This window comes from Cyanistes caeruleus, chromosome 2 (assembly GCF_971803275.1).
Source record: "Cyanistes caeruleus chromosome 2, bCyaCae1.hap1.1, whole genome shotgun sequence".
NCBI lineage: Eukaryota > Metazoa > Chordata > Aves > Passeriformes > Paridae > Cyanistes > Cyanistes caeruleus.
This window is the reverse complement of record NC_141702.1, coordinates 28,746,332-28,770,802: the sequence shown is the minus strand read 5'-3', so window position 1 is coordinate 28,770,802 and position 24,471 is coordinate 28,746,332. Positions and strand designations below refer to the sequence as shown.

The window sequence follows — 24,471 nt, the reverse complement described above, 5'->3', positions numbered from 1 at the left end:
GGTCATTAATGAGCACAACTGAATCTTCTCACTCAACAGGGTCTAAGTTGGAAATTATGCATATCCAACCTAAAGAACCTTACATGAACTTAATTTTCTATATAGTATGTGATCTATAAGCTTTGACACCTGCAGCACTACATCATTCAAAATTTGACACATTCATAATCACTACTTGAATGTGAAAGTCATATTTCAGTAAAGTAGTATTGAAGAAAGCTAAAAGAAATTATTGAAAATCTTTTGAACAAAGTAAACTTCTGCTATGATTAAAGCTGTCCTATAAAAGTGTCACACTTTTTCAGTAAGTAGATAGCCAGAAAAAAAAAATTAAAAAAAAATATATAAAAAAACCAAACCCAGATGAAAATGAAGAGGCAAAGAATTTAAAAACTGAAATCATGATGGTTAATATTGCAATATGACAGTTTGATCTCGGAATATTTTGCAAACAAGTTGCACCAAAGTAGTTTTAATGAATTGTTCATCATGTTCTGTACAGTACCAATTGAACAACCCTATTGCATCTACTATGCCAGAAGGCTAAAATCTGCTAAAATGAACACTTCACATTTACTTTTAGGAAAATACTTTTAATATTCAGGAATAATTCAGTAAAACTTACTTCAAAGTCAAGGTCCGAATAACGTGATTTTCTTCTCTATTAAGCAGTAAAAAAAAGAAAAAAGAGTTTTTATTAACAAGGGGACTATTCAAATCATATTAATGAGTCTAAATAACATTCTTGTCTTCCTATCAGGTATATATTAGGTATTTTGTAAGAAGATGTAGATTTTATCTAGATAATTTAAGATTAATGTGTGACTTCACATAGTTTTTTAGACCAGTATCATCATATTTTATTCTCTGAAATAAACCAGACTGAATTTTACTGGGATGTGCATGTTAATTGCATGCAATTAAACCTGTTGGTGTATAAAATATTTCTATACTTTCTGTGGTATTTGAAAATTATCATAATATTTATACATTTTTACACAGATGCCTATACATATCTATGATTTAGACTTTTTATAAGTTTACAAAAATTGATTCTTTCCTACATCAGGCTTACATTGGTACAACTCCATTGATTTTAATGGAATAAATGACAGCAAAATCAAGCCGAAGCCATAGCTTCAGCTTGTTTGTTTGCAATGACAATCTGAATGGAGAAAGCAATGACTTTGTTTTAAACTTATGGCAAATCTGATTCAAAGCATCTGATATAAAGCAAGAATGATTTACTAGTGAAGTAACCACTTGTATAAAATGCAACAGAATATGATTGCTTAGACATGTTACAAATAATTTAGCACAGATTTTCTTAGATTCAAAAAGAAATCAATTATAAAGTCAAATTATATCAAAAAGAAGCAGAAATATTATAAAGAAGGGATAAAAATATATGTTTTTTTATTTTAAAGTTGGAAATGGCTTGCAATAGATTTAAGAGATGTAGAAGAAGAAGCTAGGTTGTGAGAGCTGAAAAGAATACAAAAAAACTTGAGAATGAATAAAAAGATACATTCATCTTCAGGAAGGACGGTTAAAGAAGCAAAAAGTACTCCCATACTCAAAAAGGCTTGCTGCTGAAGTTTAACCCTAATTTTTATGATAGGGTATGATGGTGAAGGAACCTTTTCGCACTGCATTTAATTTCTTCAGTGAAGAAGAATCAAACTTGCTAAGTCAAGAGGAAGAATGTTTCTGATTTTGATTTTATTTGGTTTAACAAACCTGCAGGTTTTAGTAAGCTGCTTTGCTTTACTGAAATTGAAAGGAATGATTTTACAAGTCTTCCAGCTGTAAAAAGGGAAAAATGTTTGGTCTCTGAGTCCTTGATTATACTACTTTGTGACATGTTGTCTGGTTTTGTTGTAAAATTTTAATGCTCCGATCCACAATAATATAAGGAATATTACTGCAACACTGTCGACACTCTGATGCCTAAAGGGCTCTGAGGCTCAATAAAAGAACAGTCTAAGTTAAAACAACCAACAAAACAAGCTTTGGAGAAGCTATCTTTAATCATCAAGGCTTGGCTTAAAGATAATCTAAGCATTTGTGATAAGGAATGATCTACTTTAAAGGTAAAATTAGACCATATCTACCACTGAAAAGGCTCAGTGGTTAGAAAATAAGAAACATGTACAACAGATAATGAGGTGAAATTTACAGGAGTAGCTTTGAAAAATGTTTGAAAAAGCTATTTTAAAGCTAGAGTTCAGTAATTAACCTGATACCATTGAATCTTAAGGAAAAAATAGAAAATTTAGGACGAAATGTGCTGTTTCCTAGGTATTGTGATTTGTAAAATTGAAACATTTGTATTTCGCTTTAAGTATGCTTGTCTGCAATGAAAATATTCCTGGCATAGCTGGATTATTAGGTTTTGCAGCCAGACAACTCCATCACTGTTTACATGGTGAAAATACATATCCAACAGACTGCAAAATATTCATCTGTGCTACTGTCAGAGAGAGGCAAGTATTGCAATTTTGCTGTTAGTTCTCACCAGATATGATCAAACAAGTCATATACCACAGGATTCTCTCAGTGAGGATTTTTCTAGGGCTCAGTAATACCTATCACAAAACCATTTTTTTAAAAACTAATATAGGAAGGAACATCTGTTGTGTGCTTGTGCTTCACTTTTTTTGTGTGGCTGCATGCAATGAAATACAGCACAAGTGCTGCCCGAGCATATCCTCCTAAAACATAAAATGTGTGTAACTGCCATGGGAACAGCAAAGTCCTGCAAGTTTTGAAAACCAAAGGATGCTGGTTATGAATGTGATCCTGAGCCACAGAAAGTTATTTGCAATATTGTCACTGACACCATTAGGTACATGACCAGATCCTCTTGGCTGCTGCATGACATGACAGCAGTGTTATTTTTTGAGAGAGGAAACATATTCAGAAGCATGAAGACATTTGGGAAACTTGCAGGGATGAAGGAGTTTTCCTTCAGTCTCAAATGGAAGTTGAAATTTTACTCAACTGTTCTATTTTCTGTATGGTATATAACAGCCATGAAAATAATTACATTAATTCTGACTGCATATATTGTGTTTTTCTCATATGAGGTTTGTTGTGTCTCTTTTGGCTGATGAAAATGGAGTTTTCCACACATACCTAAATGCTTTCAGGAATCAACCATCTAGCTCATTCTACACGTTAAACTGACAAAAGGCAATTGAGTGCAGTAAGGGGGGTGGAATTTCCTTGTGTCAAATGAGCTGCTGAACTGGTCACACCAAAATGTTTCTTTTGAAAAAGCTGTTTCCTTCATGCACCTGCAAAATTGAGACTAATTTTAGCAACAAAAATTACACTGGAAGTTGGTGGGTTTTTCCCAAGGATCAGCTGGAGATTCACTTGAGTATTAATGTTAAAAGAATACAACAAAAAACTGTCAAGGATATTATCTCTGGGTTGTCTCATTTAGTATTTTGTAATTGACCAGGTTCTGCTATGATCAGGACTGATATAGAGAGGGGAAAGTTTAAAATGACATTTCTACTACAATACCTTCCGTAAGTCTTCAGTAGTTTAAGGATTTCCTTGGACGGAGCTTATACTGAAATCTAAAATGTCCTGGTATAGTGAATTCCACAATTTAATTATGTAAAACATGACAAAGGAAATGATGTTGTTTATCCCTTTGACATTTCATTTGATGTTCCTCTTTTTGATATTACAGGAGATGTGAACAATTGTTTCCTATTTGCTCCTCACTCATCTGTTCTCCAAGCTGAAGTGCCTCAGATGCTGGAGAATTGCAAGGGTTAGTAATAAAGGGACTATAAAAAACTGAAGATCCATGCCTTTAGTCAGTGGCTGGGAGTTAGCTGGTATAATTCTGAAAAAGTGAGGGGTGTGGGTAGGCTTCAACCATGTACAATTACAAATGCTACAAAAAAAGAGAACAATTTAAGCAGGCAAGGGGGTGATAGACCTCTCTGTCAACTCCAGTGACAATTCTGCATTGCTCCTCTACAATGGAAGAAGCCAAATCATGCCTGTAAACTGGGAAAATTTCAAAGGAGATTAGCAGCAAAATGAACTTTCAGGAGGAAAGGATAAAAGAGTGATGCAGATTTGTGTAACTTTGTCTCTGGAAGAAGCAAACACAGAAGCTTGTACAGAACCCCTAGAAGGATATAAACACTGATAAACAAAACTGATATGGGAAAAACCTGGAAAAAAATCAGAATTGATACTGGGATAAAAGTAAGTTTATGTAACTATGCAATAATTGCTAAGGGAAAAAGTGAAAGCCCTTCACTCTGGTCTTGAAAGTGAAGTTTGACTATGTTTTAGAAAAATATATTGTAGAAAGTTTTCTTGCATTGATAGAAAAAATGACCTGACAAGAATTTTTCCATCTTTGATTTCTATGGCTCTTTAATCTTATTTGATAAAACCCATTTTATGTAGAAAAAAACCCCTACCCTTCATGCCCAAGCCAAAATAAAACTCTGTGAAAAGAGATTTGTGGTAGTAATTTATTTTAAATCAATTTTACTTTGTGCTAATCATGTATAGCTTCTCTGCGTAATTCCAGAACAACTTTAAACTCTGCTGAGGGACAAAAATAGAATTTTGAAGAATAATTTCCATACACCAGCACACACTAATCCACTGGCACCAGGAAAGAGATGCTTCTGCTAAAAGACTAATAAAATCCCTCTCCATGTCTGTAAAACAACAAATTCCTGTTTTTCTCCTTATTCGATTCTGCATTACGCCACTATCTGATTAATTACATCAGATATTCCTAACGATACATTGCATTGTGCAAAGCACAATTGAAACCAGAGATACCATATTATAGTGAGGGCTCATGTTTCCATTAATATAAAGTCTTGTTATCAGCAGTCTATAATACACTCTGAGATGAGATTTGACATATAAGATCTTAGCCTGAGGAGGATTTTTTCTCCAGAACAAAAGTAAAGAAAAATCTCTTTTGGCCCTCAGAGATATAAAGGTGGAATGTGGATAGACATTTTTGATTTAAAATGCCTTTTGTGTGTATATAACTGAAAAACACTCTAGTTTTGGAACAGAAGATTGTTGGCTGCTAGTTCATGAGCTAGACATAAAGCCAGCAAATTTTCATGAAAAAGTGAATTTAATGTGGGAATTTTAAGTCTTTGAAACATGCTAGCTAATTTAGTACATCACCACACAGCACAAACATAACTTCAAAGATCTCACTTTAAAAGTATTTTGACAAATTATTGTGGCCTGCTGCTCCCTTTCTTTATAGGGCTGCCTGCATATTTATTTACTCAATCAACTAAGACCACTTGCTTTGTGTTTCTGAAGTCTTTGAGGGAAAATGTAGCACTTGTTAAATAGACAATTATAATATGAAGTCTGCAATATATGCTGCACTTTATAATACTGGTTTAAATTTCAGTTCTTCACACCTCCAGTTACTACAATAAACTCTACCTGATTCTACCCCCACTTCTGTAAGATAACCTGAAAATAAGCTGCATCAATTTCTGAAGTCAGAGGACTCTCAGACCTACTCACTCAAGTGAAAGAAAGAGAGGGTTGTTATAGAGCTAGACCTCATTTTACTGAAAGTCACAAAATTGGCAAGAGCTGTCTCCACAGTTTATTGAAGAATGAAATGAGGAATGGGAGGGATAGGAATCTGAGATACAGAATGCCTGAAAATAAATGCAATGTGGAAACATGATAAAGAAGAAATTCCTGTGGTGCTCGTCTCTCTATTTTTGTCCCCTCTTTCTTTTACTTCTCATGTCATAAATCAAAATGACTTCATAGCATTCTGCTTTTGTTCTGCCTGATGCTCTGGTACTTTATTGATGAGATTGACTACTTTAACTTTGTATTTTTTCTCTCCTTTCCTGGTTTGGGTATTATTATTATTATTATTGTTGTTGTTGTTTTAGACCTTGTTCCTTCCCTGCTGTTTTTATCTCTTTCTTCTTAATACTTGCATTTTCTGTTTTGTTTTTTCTCCATTTCTACCATATTTCCCACCTTTTCTTTAAATGTCTTTTTTTCTCCTCTTTTTCTTTACCTATCTTTACTTTTTCTTTGCACTTCACTCTCTTTAACACATCCCTGTATTTTCTCAACTGTAACAGTATTTTCTTCTCTTAGTCCCCAGTCAGTGATTTGGCCAAGGGCCTACAGAGTTGACTGTCTTTGAATGTATTAAGAGCACTCATAAATGAATACAGAAGGATTACTTTGGTCACATAATCAACCCACTACACAAAAAGATCTCACAGTAGAATCTGAGACAGAAAAATAAAGTAGATTTGAGGCTGGAAAGAGAATTCCAGTTCCTGACAAATTATTCATTACGTCCTTTCTTTCCTGTTCTGATAAAGCAGAAGACATCTTGTCCCCCTTTAATAAATGTTTCTATTGCCTGTCTTTGCATGTTCTTAATTTTATACTTTTTTATCATCTTTCTGTTCTTTCAGGTCTTTTCCATTTCTGCTTACACTACACTAACCATAGTTTCCTTAAAAGAGCCATTCATTCTTCTTCCACAAAGGTAATGATGTAAGTCTCTTCACAGGTCTTCTTCATCCATTTATTTTTTGCCCAATAAGAGATACATTTGGAGATATGTTTCTGGAGATATGTTTCCCAGATCAGCTTCTTCCTTTACATTTAAACCTCCTAACTTTCCTCTGCATCTAAGTGTCTGGGAATGCAATTCTTCAAAGTAATTTCATTTTAATGAGCACAACACTCAGTGTACATTTTCAAAACAAAAACCATTCCAAAAAGACTGTGTTGAGTGTTTTCTTCATTAAAATCAAAACACTTTGAACTGAAGGAGCATACTCCAAACCACTTTGATGCCAAGGTAGCAAAGCCAGTTTTAATCCATGCATATAAAGGATGTTCAGGAGATTAACCAGATGTTCGATTAGTCCTCCTCAGAAACTCCGTGATGTGCTAATATGCCTGCCTGTGCCTATAATCACATAAGTACTGTTGGGTGCATACCAAATAAAATAAAAATCACTGGTTTGTACATTGTGGATCTGCATATCCTTAAATTTATATTTACCTAGGCAATACTTGTATGTAAATATTATGGCATTTTCAAACTATCTTTTGAAAACTAAAATTCTTCCAGACATAATAAAGCATTTAATTGTTCACATCTAAGAATTTCCTTCAGAAGAAAACATAGATATAAAAGTTTTAGAAGAAAGTTTGAGACACACAGTAGGACTCATCTGACTAAATTTAGTCATCAACATCAACATTTTTGATGCTTGTATTTGAACTACTCATTCTGGCTTCCTCTGTGGAAACTGAAAAGAGACACCTGCACTGAGGCATGTCATTTACTTCATCCTGGAACAGATGTCTAAAAGTGGCCTAAAAATGGCTATTTGTCTCAATTGACTCTGTAGGGGAGCCAAATGCGAAGTGCTCTTTTTCCATGTCAGAAGGGGAATGCCTAAATTTAGGCAAATAATGGTAGGGGCAGGGGAGGTGGATGCTCCCTTCAGAGTCAGAAGTCAGGATATAAGTTTTTTTTGTGCTGACACTGTAGCTGTGTTCCAACTACAAGTTGATAGGAGAGGGAAGCTTCCTACTGCTCAGGATCTTCTCCTCTAGAGCTTGTCTACCCATGCTCTATCAGGATAAAGGTGGGCAGGGTGATCTTCAATGTCCTGCTGCAGGTTTTGCTGCTATATAATGTCTGACAAAGCCCTGTCTTTAGAAAAGTCTTTCCCCTGCCCTCCCTTTTTTACTTTGTTTAAGGCAAAGTTAACAGAAGTTAATCCAGCTGGTCAGTTCCAGCTAATAACATTTTGGGCTTTACCTCAACCCTTGCTTCTTACATACTGTGTATGTAAAAACACAATCACGTTCTTTATCTGGCTGGATCTGCTTATCAGGAACTGCTTGAGACTCTGATTTTCTTCTATATACAATTTTCTTTCATGTTCCTATCTTCAATTCAGTGCAGCACATCCTTATCTTCAATTCCATGTAGCACATCCTCATCAAGTAATGTTGGGAATCACAAAGGCAGACACAAAAGCCAAAACAGTTTCTTTCATTTCTGACCTGCCCTAATACCTGTATTTTTTTCCTAATACATGGGATTATGCTGGGTTTGATGAGTTTTACAAACATCACTGACTTTCTGGACCAAAATACAGCCTGCTACACCTAGTATGTTCTCCCAAGTTAGAGGAGACTACATATTTACTATCTTATTATATTTTACTGCATTTTCTATGATATACTTAGTAGTCTCTTGTGAGCATAAAAATTATATACAGAATGGTGACTGAGATTCTGTGTCTACGTCCCATCTTAGAGGTAAAGTTAAAATGTGATACAAGTACAGTTAGAAAAATAAAGGAGCAGTACATTATACTGATGAATTTCCAGGCCTATATTCCAAAGTGGCATCAGGAACTATAATTTTGTGTACGATGAAGTAACTATTTTTTTTTTTTTAGGTGACCTAGATGAACTTTGTCACCAATGGAGGGAAAGAGCCATCACCAAAAATTAATTTTTTTGTGTGGATGGTATGGTGGCATATATGTCCATCTTAAAGAATAATGAATCTTCCTCAAATATCCGTATGCCTAATATTAACTGAACTGGATTTAAGCCTCTATATCTGATGAAAATGATCTGAAAGATGGAATTGTAGATAGGTGGGAGAGAATACTGCTGGAAGGTGACCTTAGCAATTCTGCTTCTGGAGTTGCATTAAATTTGAGAACTCCTGTGTGCTACCTAAGATCTACTAACTAATATACCTGAATATACTGAGGGCAGTAATTTCTTTAACAATGCAGACTTGCTTTGAAAGAGCCTGTCTATCTGAGCACTGAAAGGGCAAGCACTTAAACTATCTTTTAGAAATAATTTTCAAAATTTGTTCGAGACTATACATATTCACTTTAACAACAACCAAAACATTGGTAATCTTTGATTCCTTGCAGATCCCCACACTTCATTTTCTATTAATTTTTAAGTCAAATGAAGTCTTGTAAAAACTTGTGGTAGCACACACACAATATAAACAGCACAGAAAATATTTTGTTTTCAAAGCCTGTAAAGGTATTTCTTGAAAAGAAACTAAAGTCTGATCTTCCACCCAAACTCTTCATAAAACTTCATCTACATAAAACTTCAACTCCATTTTAAAAGAAATATCCATAAGTGTCCACCATTTATGAAGAATCAGCTACAGTTGCATCCAAACATTGAGAAATAAGGCTGAGTCTCTGTTTCCCTACACAGACGGGTCCAGACATTGTAGGGTAACAGCTAATGGCTTCAAGTTTGCACATACAGCAGAATTTTTTTCCATGTGTAATTTCCAGAGGATGAACGAGTACCATGTTTCTCTTATTTGTCTCTGTCCCACAAAATGCCATGTTTCACAACATTTGACATGCTGGTGAAATATATTCCCAGTTCTTAAGGAGTTCCAAGTATGAAATTAACTCCAGCTCATTTCACAGCTTTCACAGGTAAAAGCTTAATAAGAATGGCAGTATTTGATGCTTAGGTCTTAACAATTTATTTCAATAGTTTTTACTTTGAAAATGCTTAAATCCCACAGACAGATTGTAGTAATAACTGAAAGTCTTTTATTAAAGGCTTTTCAGTTCACTTTTGCAATCTGACTGAAATCTGTGATACTCCACACGAAGCCCACCTGTACCTATTGCACACATCAGTTGTACCAATGCCTGCATGCACATGCAAACAAAACTTCATCAGTAAATGGTGAACTATTGGATGGAAGAATCCAAGATTTACACCAATGAGAGCAAAATCAGACCTATCGTATCTGAGACAGATATGATTGTCAGCAGTAAAATGGCCAATATTTTTAACTGCATGTGCTTGCAGGTAGGGCCAATGATTAGCACTTGTATCTTGCAGGAATAGTTTTTCTTCTCATAGCAACACAGAATTTTCCAGTGGACTTTACCTGGTAGGTCACGAAATCCTCGGCAGTCGTGTGGAATGTTAAATCTCCAGAACTATATTGTTTCATACAGACTGGCTCTGAAACTTTAGTCTTGTTTTCTAGGTATAAACACTTCTGATAATAAGAGAAATATGAACAGCAGTGTATGATCCCAAACAATAATTTATACTGAATTAAAACATTAGCTTCACCCCTTAGACACAAGACACGATTTATTGTCTTATCATCAAATTAGAACAACAGAACATGCAATCTGTTTATGCACCACTGACCTCTAAAGAGCTCATTGATATTGTGGATCCAGTTTCACTTCTTGATAATCCTGCATTGTCATCCAGCTCTGAGGCAATGAAATTCTTCACCGCTGTGCGGGGCTCAAATGGCAAACTCTGCATATGTTCTTGGGTGGGAAGGTGCTGGTCTAAATTGATATTAAATTGGTCCATTACAGAGGGATTCATATTGAACTCAGGATTAACTTTGTAGTGCAACAGCCTTTCATGAGGCAAGGTATCCATGCCTATATTCATTTTGCTTTCATCTTTCAGTGATGGCTGGGTATTTACGGAGCCCCGGGGCATGACTATATAGTCGCTTTCTATCATCCGCTCTTGAGGATGGACTATGTCCATATCTGCACCTCTCAAGTTATCATCAGTGCATAAATACACAGTCCTCCGCAGCTCACTGTTGTCTTTTTTCAAGCACTGATTGGCCAGTTCACTCATACTCATAGGCATGTGGAGACCTGTTGGTTGCTGGATGATGACTTTGGAGATGATGTTTCCAGGCAAGGTTGAATAACTCATTCCTTCAGGGTTTGGTCCCTTTTCCTCCTCTTCATCATTTAGTGAAATTCTAGAAAGTGTTCCTGTTATAGTGGCTGCTCTGCAAGGTCCAATGTCTTTATGCAGAACTGCGGGTCAGAGAACAGGATTCTTACAGCATGAAAACATATCAACCTAACACTGCTTTTCCTTGTGGCTTTATCTAGCAGTGCTTCCTTTACCAATGCATCTTCTAAAATCTTTTCTTTCTGCTTATTAACTTTCATTTTATAAATATTGTTTTTGGAACAGCTTTTCTGTGGTTTTGGGTTTTTTGTTCTCTTAATCTACTGTGTATAACTGACTTTGATCTCTGACTAGCATCAGTCATTTATATGAATTAAAAACACTTCATTTATTCCTACTGACTTACATAGATCTTAGGTGACTTACAGCTTAAGCACAAGCATGCCATGTGGAACTCATTAAGGGTTTTCCAAAAAAATACACTATGACATCTATACTGCCATTATTAACTCCACATAACCTCCTGGAAAATGTCAAACAGATTGTAAGGCAGAATCATTTTGTCAATCCATGGTAATGACCTACCATAAGATTATATCTATGAGCATGTGCTCCTAAACTCCTAAATGTTCCTTTTCACTGACTCTTCAAAACTCTTCTCTGTTAAATTATGCTTTAAATAAAAGTGACAAAAGAATTACCACATTGGGAAGAAATTCCATTGGTATCAGAAAAAATATTTTACTGCATCTGGAAAGGTTATAAAGAATACAAACATGTTTTATAGCAGAGTATAATCTACTTTTCTTCTAAGCCTAGATCTTCCTGGTCAAACTTGTAGCAACATCCAGCAATTTTTGTTGGGGTGAGGTTTACATGTAAAAGTTAATAATCCTGTCATAATATTCAAAATTTCCAGAAGCATTGAAGAATGTCTTCAAAAGCAAAGCATCTATTTAATCACAATTATTCTCCTTTAAAAAAAAAAAAAAGTCTATAATCCAATATATGTAATGAAAGAAAAAGGGTAGAAAGAAGAAATTAAAGTAACCAATTACTGGGCTTATTCTAGCTGGTTGCATGGTTTTTCTGGTCCTGGCTGAAAATATTTTAATTCACACCAGTGCTATCTTATACAATGAAACCCAGTTCATAGGCTGAGACAGAAAGACAACTTGAAGTATCTAGGTATTACATTTACATCTCTTCTGGTGCCCAAGGGCTCTGATGACCCAGATCCCCCAGCCTGTCAGTTCACTGCCTTCTTCCATAGCAAGCAGCTCATAAGACATCTGACTCTCCTTCCTCACACTAAACTCATGTTTTTCCATTATGAAAAGAATAATTTGCTTCTAAACAAATGTGCACAAAGACCTGAATTCAGTGGCTGCTTCATTGTTTCCAGAGACACTTATTCAGACATTTCAAACACTGATCTATCCTTAAATTCTTCATTACCAGAAAGTGAGTTCAAATGCTTATCTAGTAAAGCCTGTTCCTAACCGCATTGAGAGTCAATCTCTTTTAGGACACCTCTGACAAGACCCTCTGTACTGCAGAGCTACGTTATCACAGTTAAGAAGTGGGATCTACATGGATCAATGCTGGATTTTAGTCTGCATTGGATGGTGACATGCAGTCATTTGTGTTACAATGTACTATCCTGATTCCTCCAAAATACATGTGCATATTAAAACTAATCTGTAGGGAAGAACTAAGTCTATATAGCAAGAAATTCAAGTGGCAGATTTTAAAGGTTGGTGACTGGAAACTCAAACTTCACCTTAATGAGATGAGCTTTCTTGGCTCTGCACACAGCCAGTGAAGAGAGTGTCCTTCAGGTGGCTGATGCAGAGCAGCTAAATCAGGCTTTTGCTCTGACTCACACTGTGGAGAGGACACACTCTCTCTTTCCCTTTATTGAAAACTGAGGGTGTTTAGGCAAGACTTTCCCTAGGAAAAATTGTCCTCTGGAAACATCTCCTCGATTAAAAAATTCCATAGAGTTTAAATGATCATTTATTTTACATTGCACTATTTAAACAAGGCTGGCAAGTAAATAAAAATGTGTTGTCTTTAATATGTGGAAACAAATATAGTCAACTGATTAAATATCACACCACTGAAATACCTCCCAAAAACACACAAGTTTTCTCAATGAAATAAAATAAAAATTTCCTTAAACTATTGTTGATTTCACTTAAGAGTCCTAAAAAACACACCTTCTTTAGAAGGAGTACAAATTAATGCGTCCTGATATGCATTATATACCTCATATACAGAGCTGTCAAGATACATTATTTTTTATTTTGTTGTTAAAGCAAAATGATGTTTTCACATTTTCTTGTGTACCAGGGAAGGAAAGCTTTATCTGTTAAAAATTATCTTCTTTCCATAACTATTTGCTTTCTAATAGACAGTCACACCTTTGACCACTTTCCAAATGCTGAATTCTAGTTAATTGCCTTAGTAACAAAATTAAATAAATGTATTCATACGTTCATACATTCATACATACATTCAGTGACATAATTATTCACGTTTTCTTTTGTTTAAATTAATAAATATTTCCTATAAACAGCTAAACTCCAATATTTTTCTGTTTTTTACTTCACAAGGAGCTCGTACAAGACTACCTTTCGTTGGCTAAATGCTCTCTCAGTATTCTTACCTGACCGACAAGCAATGTCCACATCCTTCTCAAAATCAGTCTGTAACAAGAAACAGTGAAACAGAACAGCCATTATTAATTTAACAATACACCACAGTACCTTTTGCCAACTAGCGCTTCCAAAATGTCCTACTTACAGGGTCATAGTCTCTTAAAAGTGGTTTCTTGCTGCTGAGAAGGTGAAGTGTATTGTTTTACAACAGCAGAGCTTTACAAAGTTTCCTAAAGTATAACTGGGTGGTTTTCAAAGTATGCTGCCTGACCAGAAAAAATAAAATAAAATAGGTGGAAGTAGAGTATATAATTTTAATAAATTATACAGTGTCTAGTTTTTAATGTATATGGAAGAATAACTTCTACATCTCATCAAAGGATCTTCTTTAAAGAAGTTTTCATGGTAATGTTATGAAAAGAAGTATGAACAATAGCCTGCAATACAAATTACTGTAAGTATAATTCATATAGTCCATCCTGTTTGAAACTTCATTAATTTGTTATAATGTGCTTATTTGTTATGACACATTCTGTCATTTCTGGCTGCTAATGTAATCATGTAAAATTTTTGCACTTCCTGAAAACAGCTATTTATTTCATTGTGCAAAAATTAATTGTGAGAGCGAAGAAAGAATTTTAACAGTTGGAAATCAAAGCCCACTTTTCCTAGTTAAACAAAACTATTTATTCTGTTAGAGATTTTATTTACTTTTCATTTTCACAAGAAGTTTATTTCATGCTAAATGTTCAGTAAAACTGATCTCTTTCTTGCTTGTGAAGTCCAAACATTAAATTCTTTTTTCTGAGTCATAATTTTGAAGGGCATCCTCTTGCTGTACCTTGCATTTTTGCTGAGCCTTGCAAGTCTTTAGGGCCTGATTCTGACCCTATTATAGTCAATGACAAACTGATTTAAAGTGAAGATACCAATATGTTGTCTTAATATATTACCTTATAATAATATTAGCAAAATTCACTATCTCTTAATCTAACACACTAAATAGATCCCCCTTGTAGAATGTCTATGACTTTCTCCTTGTCTTGTTTGAGAACATTTTTCAATACCTCGTGAAGGGAAATGCATCAGTACTCTTTACACCAACACTAGAAAAAGTCACAATATAATATTAAATTATTTTTTGTTCTTTTATATAAGAATCTTTTGTCCTAAAGAACACTAGTAGAAGATACTAATTCACTGTGCTCCAATAAAAAGTCACACCAATAATGTAAAACTTGCTAAGCAAGTAGATGATGACCTAAACAGTCTTTTTCTTAGGTATTAATATTTCAGTTATGAAAACTTGGCACATACAATGCAGTAAGTTGTTTTTTTTTTTGTTAGCAACAGTAAATTCATAGTCAAATAAGAAAATAAAATCTAACCATGATCTGAGCATGTCCATTAGGAAAAGAACTTGAAGAATCTGCATTGATTGGATCCTGGCAATTTCTTAGCCGACATCTGAATGCATCTTGAACCTGTGAAAAAAATATCTTATACTGATTCTTGTGTAACACCATAGACTCCTATTAGAAATCAAATTAAATCATATGGTATACAATGCATGACTTTTCTTTAGCCCATTTCATAAATCAGAGGCAATAAACATAAATGCCTATTTCTGTCATTTCACACATTTTGTTATACTTTGTGGCTGTTATAAATTTCTCAGTCTATCACATCAAGACCACAGAATGAGTTTTATGCATGGACAGAATTAGCTACTAGACAGTGATTATATGGTATTTAAGCCAAATCTGTCTTGGTGATAGTATTTGGCTTTGTCTTATTCTCTTTGGTAGAGGTCAGATAATGAGATTAATAGATATAATGCTAACCATTGCAAGATAAAGTGTATCTTGTTCTTGACAAATGTATGACTCTTGAAAGACAGTTCTTTACAGTTACTGTAATCAGACAGTTATCAAAATAAGTTCTTGACAATTATTGTAATCTCCTAATTGCACTTTTAAGAGTAAGTCTATTTGAAAGATATTACTGATTAAAATAATCATCTTTAACTCCACATACAGGGAATCTAATGCATCTCTTCTAGGAGTAAAACTCTTCAGATGAGTGAAATATCTTCAATGTGAGCACATGAAGAAAAGTGGACTTTTTGCACATAGAAAAATTTCTTGAAAGTACAAAAGGAGGTTATCAGAAATTACTGTGTATTAATATGATCCATAAAGTAAATTTGAAGACTTGTCCCTAAAACACAGTATATTTGAGGAATCATTTTTTATAGGAAATGCTATTTTTACACTCATTTTGGACAGAGGATATATCTAAAATACTATTATTCAGCAATTCTGTTAGAAACGTGCTTCAATGAAGAGGCACATTGAAAAGGAAAAGCCAGTTCCTGTTTGCTGACAGCAGAATGCAAACATATTTTACTGTTTTCTCTCAACAATAAGGATGTCAAGGCAGCTTTTGGAATATAATGTTTTACAATGTGAATTTTAGTGCCAGAAATTAAAGTATCTATATTAAATATATAATCATATTTCTGATTGCAATATGTGGCTTGGAAAACAGGAACTTGGTTGGGTGATACAATATCTTGTTTGAATATAAAAGTGCTATGAGTGAAGTGCCTATAAAAAACTAAGTTCCATTTATTATCTGTAAAAATTACTTGATGTCTTATTCAGAATAATTAAAAGGAAAAAATTGTCTTCTACTCATGGACATTTTGTGAACAGCAGAAGAAGATAATTTGTCAATTGTTGCTGATAAGAAGCTGTCCCCTTTAAATTTATCATATTCCAATGTGAGTTGTTTAGAAGCTATCACAAAAGCAAAAATGAAAAAAAAGATTCTAATTATAAAGCATTTTTTTAAAGGGCTCAACCCTTAAATGAATAAGAGTGTTCTGCAGTCTTGATAAGTGACTGTCGCAGGTGGAGGGAGCCAAAAATAGGGCAGAAAGAAGAATGAAGCAAGGTGGGAAGGTTTGGATTGATTTCAAATCACAGAGACTTTCCACACATTGTAATTTAAAGTGTGATGTATTGAAACTCAGATTCTGATTTTAGGTCACTACACTTGCTTTGGTTTTCCATGTGTTTGATGTTAATTTAATTTGTCATCTCCCAGTTGCTGCAAATTTAATCCAAGTCTACTCTTACTTCATCAATGCTGAAGTTAGGTCACACTTCAGAGTTTTATACTCTTGGATAAGCACTGGCACAGTGATTTGACAAAAAAATATAATAAAAAATGCCTCCATCAAAGCATCCCCAGCTGTGCTGAATCTCATCTCAAGGCATATGGTACTTGACCCCAAAGCATTGTTACTTCAGAACATACTGTTTATCTCATTGCACTCTGTGCAGTGGGCCCCCTAATTTTTGAGACTCTGTTCATGGCGGTTCCCCTGTTCTAATAGCTCCAGAGATCTCAAGAATCTCATATCATACTTTCAGTGCCTTCTGTATTAAAGCAGTGGATCTTGATTTTTGGATCCTCCTAAATGTGCATTTTTCTTACAATGCTTCTGAAGTGCTAGCAGCATATGATCTGAACATGTTAACAGAATGTCAAATGCAGCATTATCCATGATACTGACATATGTTGCAATTTCTAGATATCCTCACCCAAGTCAGAATCAAAATGGTTGAACTTTCTAAATACCAGCTTACTCTTCTAAACTGCTTGTTCAAAATTGTTGTTGAGTATGTAAAGACTGTGCTGTCTTTACATTTTACTCTGAAACATAATCTTGTTTTTGCCCATGCCTTTTAACATCAAGTTACAAGATTTTCTTAAAGTCAGGCAGAGAAGGAGAGACAGATGTGATGAACGTGCAGATACCAGGGAAGTAGTTTCCTTAGCAACAGTAACCAGCTCCAAGCTTTTATAACTTACCCTTGCCCTACTCATGTACTTTTTATTTTTCTCCTGCAATTCTGAAATGTGGGCTCTAGACGCCAACGATGAATTTAATCCAAATGCTCTCCACTATGCAGAGCACAGCTAAAGAAAAAATTACATGTGGATTCCTCCCATCACTAGCATTAACATAAGTTACTAAGTGTGATTCAAATCAGCTTTGAAGCATCTTGTGTTCAAGTAGATCAGGCAAGCTGTTTTGCTGAAATAAATAAGCTTCAGCGCTGACCCCTTGTATTGTTCTGTAACACATCCATCACCCTCTTCCAATGCCTAATTAGGTGTTTAAACAGCAAGGTGAGGGGAAAAAAAAAGGACAACTCTAAGCTTTCTGGGCTAACCAGGAAAAATAAAGCAATAATATCTAACTATGCATTTTTCCTCTAAAATTTCCAATTAGTCTATGAAAGGTCTTATGCTTAAAAGGTATCATATTAATTTTAGAAGTTAGGAAATAGAAGTATAGAAAGATTTAATGTCCTTGCAAAAGACACTGAATTGATGGTGGACAGAAATAGATGACATATCACTTAGCTCTCTTCCAGCTGTACATCTTAGTTGGTGAAAATCTCTGGCTTCCTAATGCAGCCCCTGTCACAAAAGTTCTTCAATGCAGAGTGTTAGAGAAAGTAACAAACATTTCCTTAATTTATGTTTATATAAATACAACTAAGATAAAAAAAGGGGTTTTTATATATAATTGTAGAAGTCTGTCTCTTTTTGTGATGTAATGACAATAAAGGCATAGTAAAGTAGGGCTGTCCTCTTTGTTTGAATTTTATGGAGATATATTCCTCCCCAGTTTTTTTTTTTCCCTGACAGTCAGAATTATTGTTTTGCCTGTGCTGGCATGCTATAAATATTAGATCAATCTTATAGGCTATAACTGAGATAGCTTTCTAGCCATCATCAAGAGTGACAAATATGTTGGCAGGATTTCCTTGACAGGCACTGGCAGATCTAAATGCTTTTGCAGACAACCAGAAGTACCAGACAATTCTTTCATCTGGGAAGCACCTAGGCAGCGCAAAGATGTCATTGCCCACTCTGTATGATGGCCACTCTCTTGGCCTCTACTTACCTGAAGGTCTCTGGAGCTGGAAAGCCAGACTCCAGAGTCAGACAGAAACATAATTTACTGAACTTACATCACTTTCTGTGTAGTAAACAATTATGACTTCGCTGCCGCAAACTGAACCAAACAAGTTCAGACCATACACATTTTTGAAATCAAAATTGATTCAAGTGTATCAACTTCTACTTTGTGATTCTTGAAGAAATTTCTATGAATGTTCTTCTCCCATATGGAAAATACTGCCTCAATTAATTCCTCAAGTGTTTTGACCAGTTTGCAAATGAAATCTGGAGCACTAAAGAAGATTAAATGTTTTCTGTCCGACAAAGTTCAATCATCAATATACCTAGGCTTCTTTGTCTTCCACCAATACGACTCGAATAATTTTGGCTGGAGATAACCTACTAATGAGTGAATAAGTTGGCTCTGTACTTTTACTTCTGCCTAAATTGTCATGGCTGAAGGAGAAACACCTCCTCCACTTTGATAGGGCAGAACCTTATCAAACCTTGGTGCTTTTTTTTGGGCCTCAGTGGGAAGTCTTCTCACTAGGTAGTTTTTTAAAAATACCATGTAAATAAATACTTCAGCTGCTTTATAAAATGCCTTCTAGAATTTCCATGTTAGAACTGCAATGTGTAACTAGTAAGACTGACTTGCTAGAGGAACTTCTGTTAGTTGTTAAACTAAGTAATGATTCTTCGCAGTTAGATTATATATATATATATATACATATCTGTGATTTGTTAAACAAGCAGTGAACAAAATAAACCATAACTAGCTGATTTCCTACATATAAACCTAAAGAAAAGATTCCTTTACAAACATATTTATAATCCAAAATTTTTGCATATTGCTTAAATTAGAAACAGTGAGCTAAAAGTGGATCCAGTCAAGGTATCCTATGAATCTTAAAACTGAGTTTACATATAGAAAAGCCTAATTCCACCTCAATCACCAAAGTCCTACATGTGAGCATGGTCAGACAAGAACTTTTCTATGAGATATTCAGGATTATTGAAGCATTCCCTGGGAATGAAGCATTTGCAGCAAAAAGCTGTCATTAGAATAGGAAATCCATATTTAATTCAAGGCTTAGGGCATTGTTGCAAGATGTCTGATGATTTTCATCTTTCATCAACAGTCAAAATACATTTTTTTTCCAAATAAGCTTCTGCATTACTGCACTGATGCAAGCTTAACAGCTGTGTGATTATTTTTTTGTTTTGTTTTATTTTATTTTATTTCATTATATATATTATACACAAACATTATACTGTGCTATGCTAAGTTATAGTAAGAATTTCTCATAGATTTTGGTCTTTTTTTGACAAAATCAATGACTGATAACCAAGTATATGTTTCAGCCTCTCTGGATCCTTACAAAAGACACAAGAAAATGGAACTAGCACTGAAGGAAATGGAATTAGAACATGAGGAAATGAAATTAATAGGGGAATTCAGATTGGACATTAGAAAAAGGTTCTTTGCCCTGACAGTGGTTGGTCACTGGAACATACTTGTTCCAGAGTTCAAGGGGTGTCTGGACAACTCTTCGTCATATGGTTTAGTTTTAGGTAGTTTTGTGAGGAGCAGGGAGTTGGACTCAATGATCCTTATGGGTCTCTTCCTACTGACAATATTCTATGACTCTGTGAAAAATAATGTTGTTCATATTGCTTTAGTTTTGAATGTTTCACATGCAACCTCGAGCAAAAGGTATATATTTTAAAATAAAAATGATTCCTTAGGACAGTAAGTAGGAGGTGGTTTGCCCTTTCGAGGCTAATTAATAAATCTCAGGGGATAAAAACATTTTACAGAAAGGAAAACCAGTATGAAACCACTGTTCTTCCTACTGAAAATAGATGAAGTGTCTTACCATTATACTAAAATATATAGAATATATGAAAAGATTGTTTTTAGATTTACAGATGAGACTACCCTCTTTCCCAGATGTGCATCATCTTGGGAAAGAAATTGCTGAAGAAAATAAGGGGATTGCAAGACAGTTCTACATAAAACAGATTTTTCTTGAGTATTATCTCTTATTCTGCACATATTTTTATCCTGAACAAAAGGAAATCAAAGGAAGAAAAAAGAAAAGGTATTAAGTGAGGTATGAAAGATTAGAAACCAAGAATTATAAAAGTTCATCTCCCCTAACAGTGTGATTAAAGTAAGAAGGAATCAGTACAACGTAAAGTGCTAATTTCTGCAAGATACTGATTTTTTTCTTTAAAAATTGAAAACTTCACTATTTGATAAGATAATCACATATGCATACTGTGAAGGATAGTGATATAAATCTCATGCAAAGTGGTACAATGCAGAAAGAATTGAATAAATTATGTCAGTCATAATTATTTTTCATTAATATACTGAATTTCAGTGTTTAAAGGGTGTCAGTGGTGAAAGGGGAAATCCCTGTGTGAGATTCCTTACTCAGCATTGACAATAAACCTTTCTTGAAACATCTTCCTTGTTTTTTGGGTTTTTTTTTCAGTCCTGAGGTTTTCAAATAACTCGTCCATCCCAGGGAAATATACTGGACATTACAATCTGGTTTACTGGTGTGGTAAATAACCTGAAGCTGATAAATGACTAGCACATAGGTATGCCTGTGGACCAGGAGCTACTCTCCAGTCCAGCTCCACCCACTCATTTTTGATGGAGGGCCCCATTACCACAGACCTGCCAACACAGCTTTTCGCTACTGCCCTCAAACCCATCTCAATAAAATGTGGGGTTAGTTAGCAGGTTAGGCAGGTTAGAGAAGCTGTCACCAGAGCCAGATTAAAGAGCACTTGTGTAGGAGCTTTGCCGTCAGATTTCAGTGGTGATGAATCCTGTGGCAGGTGGCACTGAGCTGTGAAGGGCAGGCCAGAGTAGTGCTTGTCCTCGCTGTTCTCACAGAACTCATCTGTCTTCATCCTTACTGTCCCCATAATTTTAGTAAGTACCTGAGCTTGTAGATCTGAAATGGTAGATCTTCACCAACATAACACATAATCTCCTTGTGTCCTCTTTCAGGCACAGTATAAGCTGAACAAATGTTGCATTTGGGTCTGCTCTAGAGAATGTAAAAATCTATAGCTTTTGGTCTTCAGAAGGGCATTCATGTTCATCTTTTCCTATACTCATTGGGAAAGGCTAAGACTTAGAAATCAACTGTACTTGATTGTACAGTTTACAGTTTACAATTGATTGTACAGGGAATGATTAAAAGACACCATGAATTAAGTTGGTAAAGTTTTATACTGATATTTTGCACTTGGAATTAACTGATCTTCCCCCTCTCACTTTTTCTCGTTTCCTCTTTCACTTGTTCCTATACAGCTTGCCATAAATTATTTTCCTCTTTCCATGAAATATATTTCTGCAGAGCAAAATGTATATAACAATAAAGAGCAGTTGAGAGATTAACAGGAGCACAGCCCTTTGGAAAACTGGGAAGCCATTCCTCACCTCCCTTCGGAGAATACAATGGACCATGACAATAACAAAGCCTTGTAATGAATCAAATACTGCAAAAAGTATCTGAAATAATATTGATCTTTTGTCTGTCATGGCCAGAACTGCAGACATCCAAGTCAGTGCTAGAAGTGGCAACACCACACAGGAACTCCAAAGGGATGCCCTATTGAAAAAAAAAGAGAAAAGCAGAATTGTAATATTGAAAAACAAAATATTAAAAACTCACTATTAACATAAAACATATTTAAGGATGTCACTTTATCAATTTAACTTGAAAATCATAGACAAGAATGTAACAGTTGTACTTTATGTTCTAAAGAATATCCTGTATTCAGTTAATAAACACATTTGCAATTTTTTTAAAAGTATTTTAATGTGCTTAGCACTTTATACAGTGTTAGCAAACACAGTTGTCATCATCAAACTATTGTCTCACATGCACTGTATAAGATTTGTAACAAGAAGATGTAAATGATCAGGACTAACATGGCATTACTGGCGGTGGTGGCTGACAAAGCTGTTGTTGAAACTACTCCACACTTGGCACATTTGAGCGTCAAACCGCTATGAGGCTCACTCATCTGACTGCAAACAAACAGAACACCCACAAAAAGAACAAAATATTGAATTTTCACCAAAAAACGTTGCTACTGAAATTTAGCTTTTAAATATGACGTCATGCAGAAAAAGTAGACTTATTCAAGATGAATGCTCTATATTGTTGCAAAACTGTATTTTGTACTTTACATTATTGTTAGCTTTACATGTTAATACTATGGGGCTTAAATTCATGCAAACTCTATTTCTTCCATTTAATCTAAAAAAGCCCCAAACATGATCAAAAACTGCTCAGTACACTGAAGTAAACATAAGCACGTGCTAGGATAGACACACAAAGTGAAATCCCTCTATTCAGACCTGATGAAAGACTGCTGCAGCTTGAGAAAGAGCACAAGTTACTTGAAAGAGGAGTGTGAAGTACAGACCATTACAGACCCTTAATAGGGAAAGAAACCTGCAAAGTTTATTCAAGCATCAAATCACTATGTGCATACTGTATAGTCAGATTTGTACAAGTGACCTGCATGGCCCACTAATATCTGGAATGGTTTTATTCGTGTCATATGAAGGTCTGAATACAGGGCTTGAAACGTATGGAATCTGATGAAATAAATATCAGTTGGTACTAAAAAAAGGGTGACCTCTTTTGTCTTTTAATAAAACACAGTACACAAGCATTAAGCTCAAAGCATTTTGCATAGACAATTGTACCTCTGCACCTGCCAGAAGAGTTAAAGGACAAAACCTGGAATTTAAGTTTGCCATACAGCATGCATTCAGCTTCTTGAATCAACTAGATAAATATTTTTCCTATTCCTTCTCTTTCTGCTATCAGAACCGGGACCAGCCATAGCTGAATAAGATGTGACATAGCTGACGGGAAGGATGCTTCACCTATTCCCAGCTGGAAAGTGGTCAACATGGTGAAGATAAGTAACATTTTGGGTTTTTTCCCAGTTATGTCAACCAACTGAACTCTTTGCTATTGGCAAACCCATCACTCACAAAACTTTGAGCATACTGTCCAAAAAAACATTGAACTCCAGTGTCTTCCACTTTGATAAACCAAATGATGATTTTCCATTAAAAAGTGCAAAGTATATTTTCCATAAAAAGGAAGTTCCTTCCGTAAGAAAACACTGAGAACCAAGACCTTTTATAAGATGATTTTGGGGTGAGAAAATAACTCTGTGAATCTACATCAGTTGGCACCAATTAAAAATGTAAATTAAAGAATGAACTATAAAAATGCCTTGGGTAGGTATAAACTAAGCTTCTGTCTTTGCCTGGCAGTGCTTCAGCATTATTAGACTGGATTATTCTCTTCACCTCTACAAAACTGCTCTGGATCTTGCAAATAATAATAGAACTTAATGTGTGTATAAGCCAAGTATAAATTTTCAGCCTGGGCATTTGCATATGCATCCTCTTTTACCAGGAAAAGGATTAGGTCATGATTGAGATCCATCAACATATTTTTTCCCACTTGTTGATTCACCATATGCTTATTAAGGTGTTAAAAAGCATATGGAAGTAGTATATTTTGCCTCATTTACTTATTTTAAATCCTAGGGCTGAACTTTTGACAAATGCAAATTCAGTGTTTGCCAGGAAGAATAAATTCCTGAGCGTGGCTGGCAAAAGATACTTGAGGAATGAGTGACAATCACCTTTCTAGAGGAGATCAAATGCTGAACCAATTTCTATGCCCTAAAGAATGACTCAAGAGATGTCACCTGCCAAGCAGTATCAAGGGATGCTGTTGCCAAGCCATCTCATAATATCACACAAGTTAAGATTGTTTCTCATTAGGGTATCTATATCTTTTCCCAAAATAGCTGGTTTATTTCTAATGGAACAGTCTCTGATTCTTTATGCATTTATTTTAAAATTAAATATTTCTTTACTAAGTTGCACAATTAGAAAGCAAGTTATTTGTTTCATCAAGAAAATAAAGTATAAGCAAATAGATTTCTATAGCCTACAAGTGACTAGCTGGGAAAA

The 24,471-nt window shown here is 34.9% G+C and overlaps 1 protein-coding gene across 15 annotated transcripts in view; it reads right to left on the bottom strand.

Annotated features, from left to right (window-relative positions):
• Positions 1-24,471, bottom strand: part of ADGRB3 (adhesion G protein-coupled receptor B3) — a 441,482-nt gene that overhangs the window by 10,468 nt on the left and 406,543 nt on the right. For 6 of the 15 annotated variants that reach the window (XM_023922413.2, XM_086876197.1, XM_023922414.2 and 3 more), the window contains 7 exons: positions 22,393-22,491; positions 21,898-22,069; positions 14,837-14,932; positions 13,457-13,496; positions 10,264-10,907; positions 9,992-10,105; positions 626-661 (listed from right to left, as the gene is read on the bottom strand). In XM_023922413.2, the coding sequence (XP_023778181.1) occupies positions 626-661; positions 9,992-10,105; positions 10,264-10,907; positions 13,457-13,496; positions 14,837-14,932; positions 21,898-22,069; positions 22,393-22,491 (1,201 nt within the window). The remainder of the gene's footprint in view (positions 1-625; positions 662-9,991; positions 10,106-10,263; positions 10,908-13,456; positions 13,497-14,836; positions 14,933-21,897; positions 22,070-22,392; positions 22,492-24,471) is intronic. The other 9 variants (XM_023922418.2, XM_086876200.1, XM_023922419.2 and 6 more) reach the window with 6 other exon arrangements.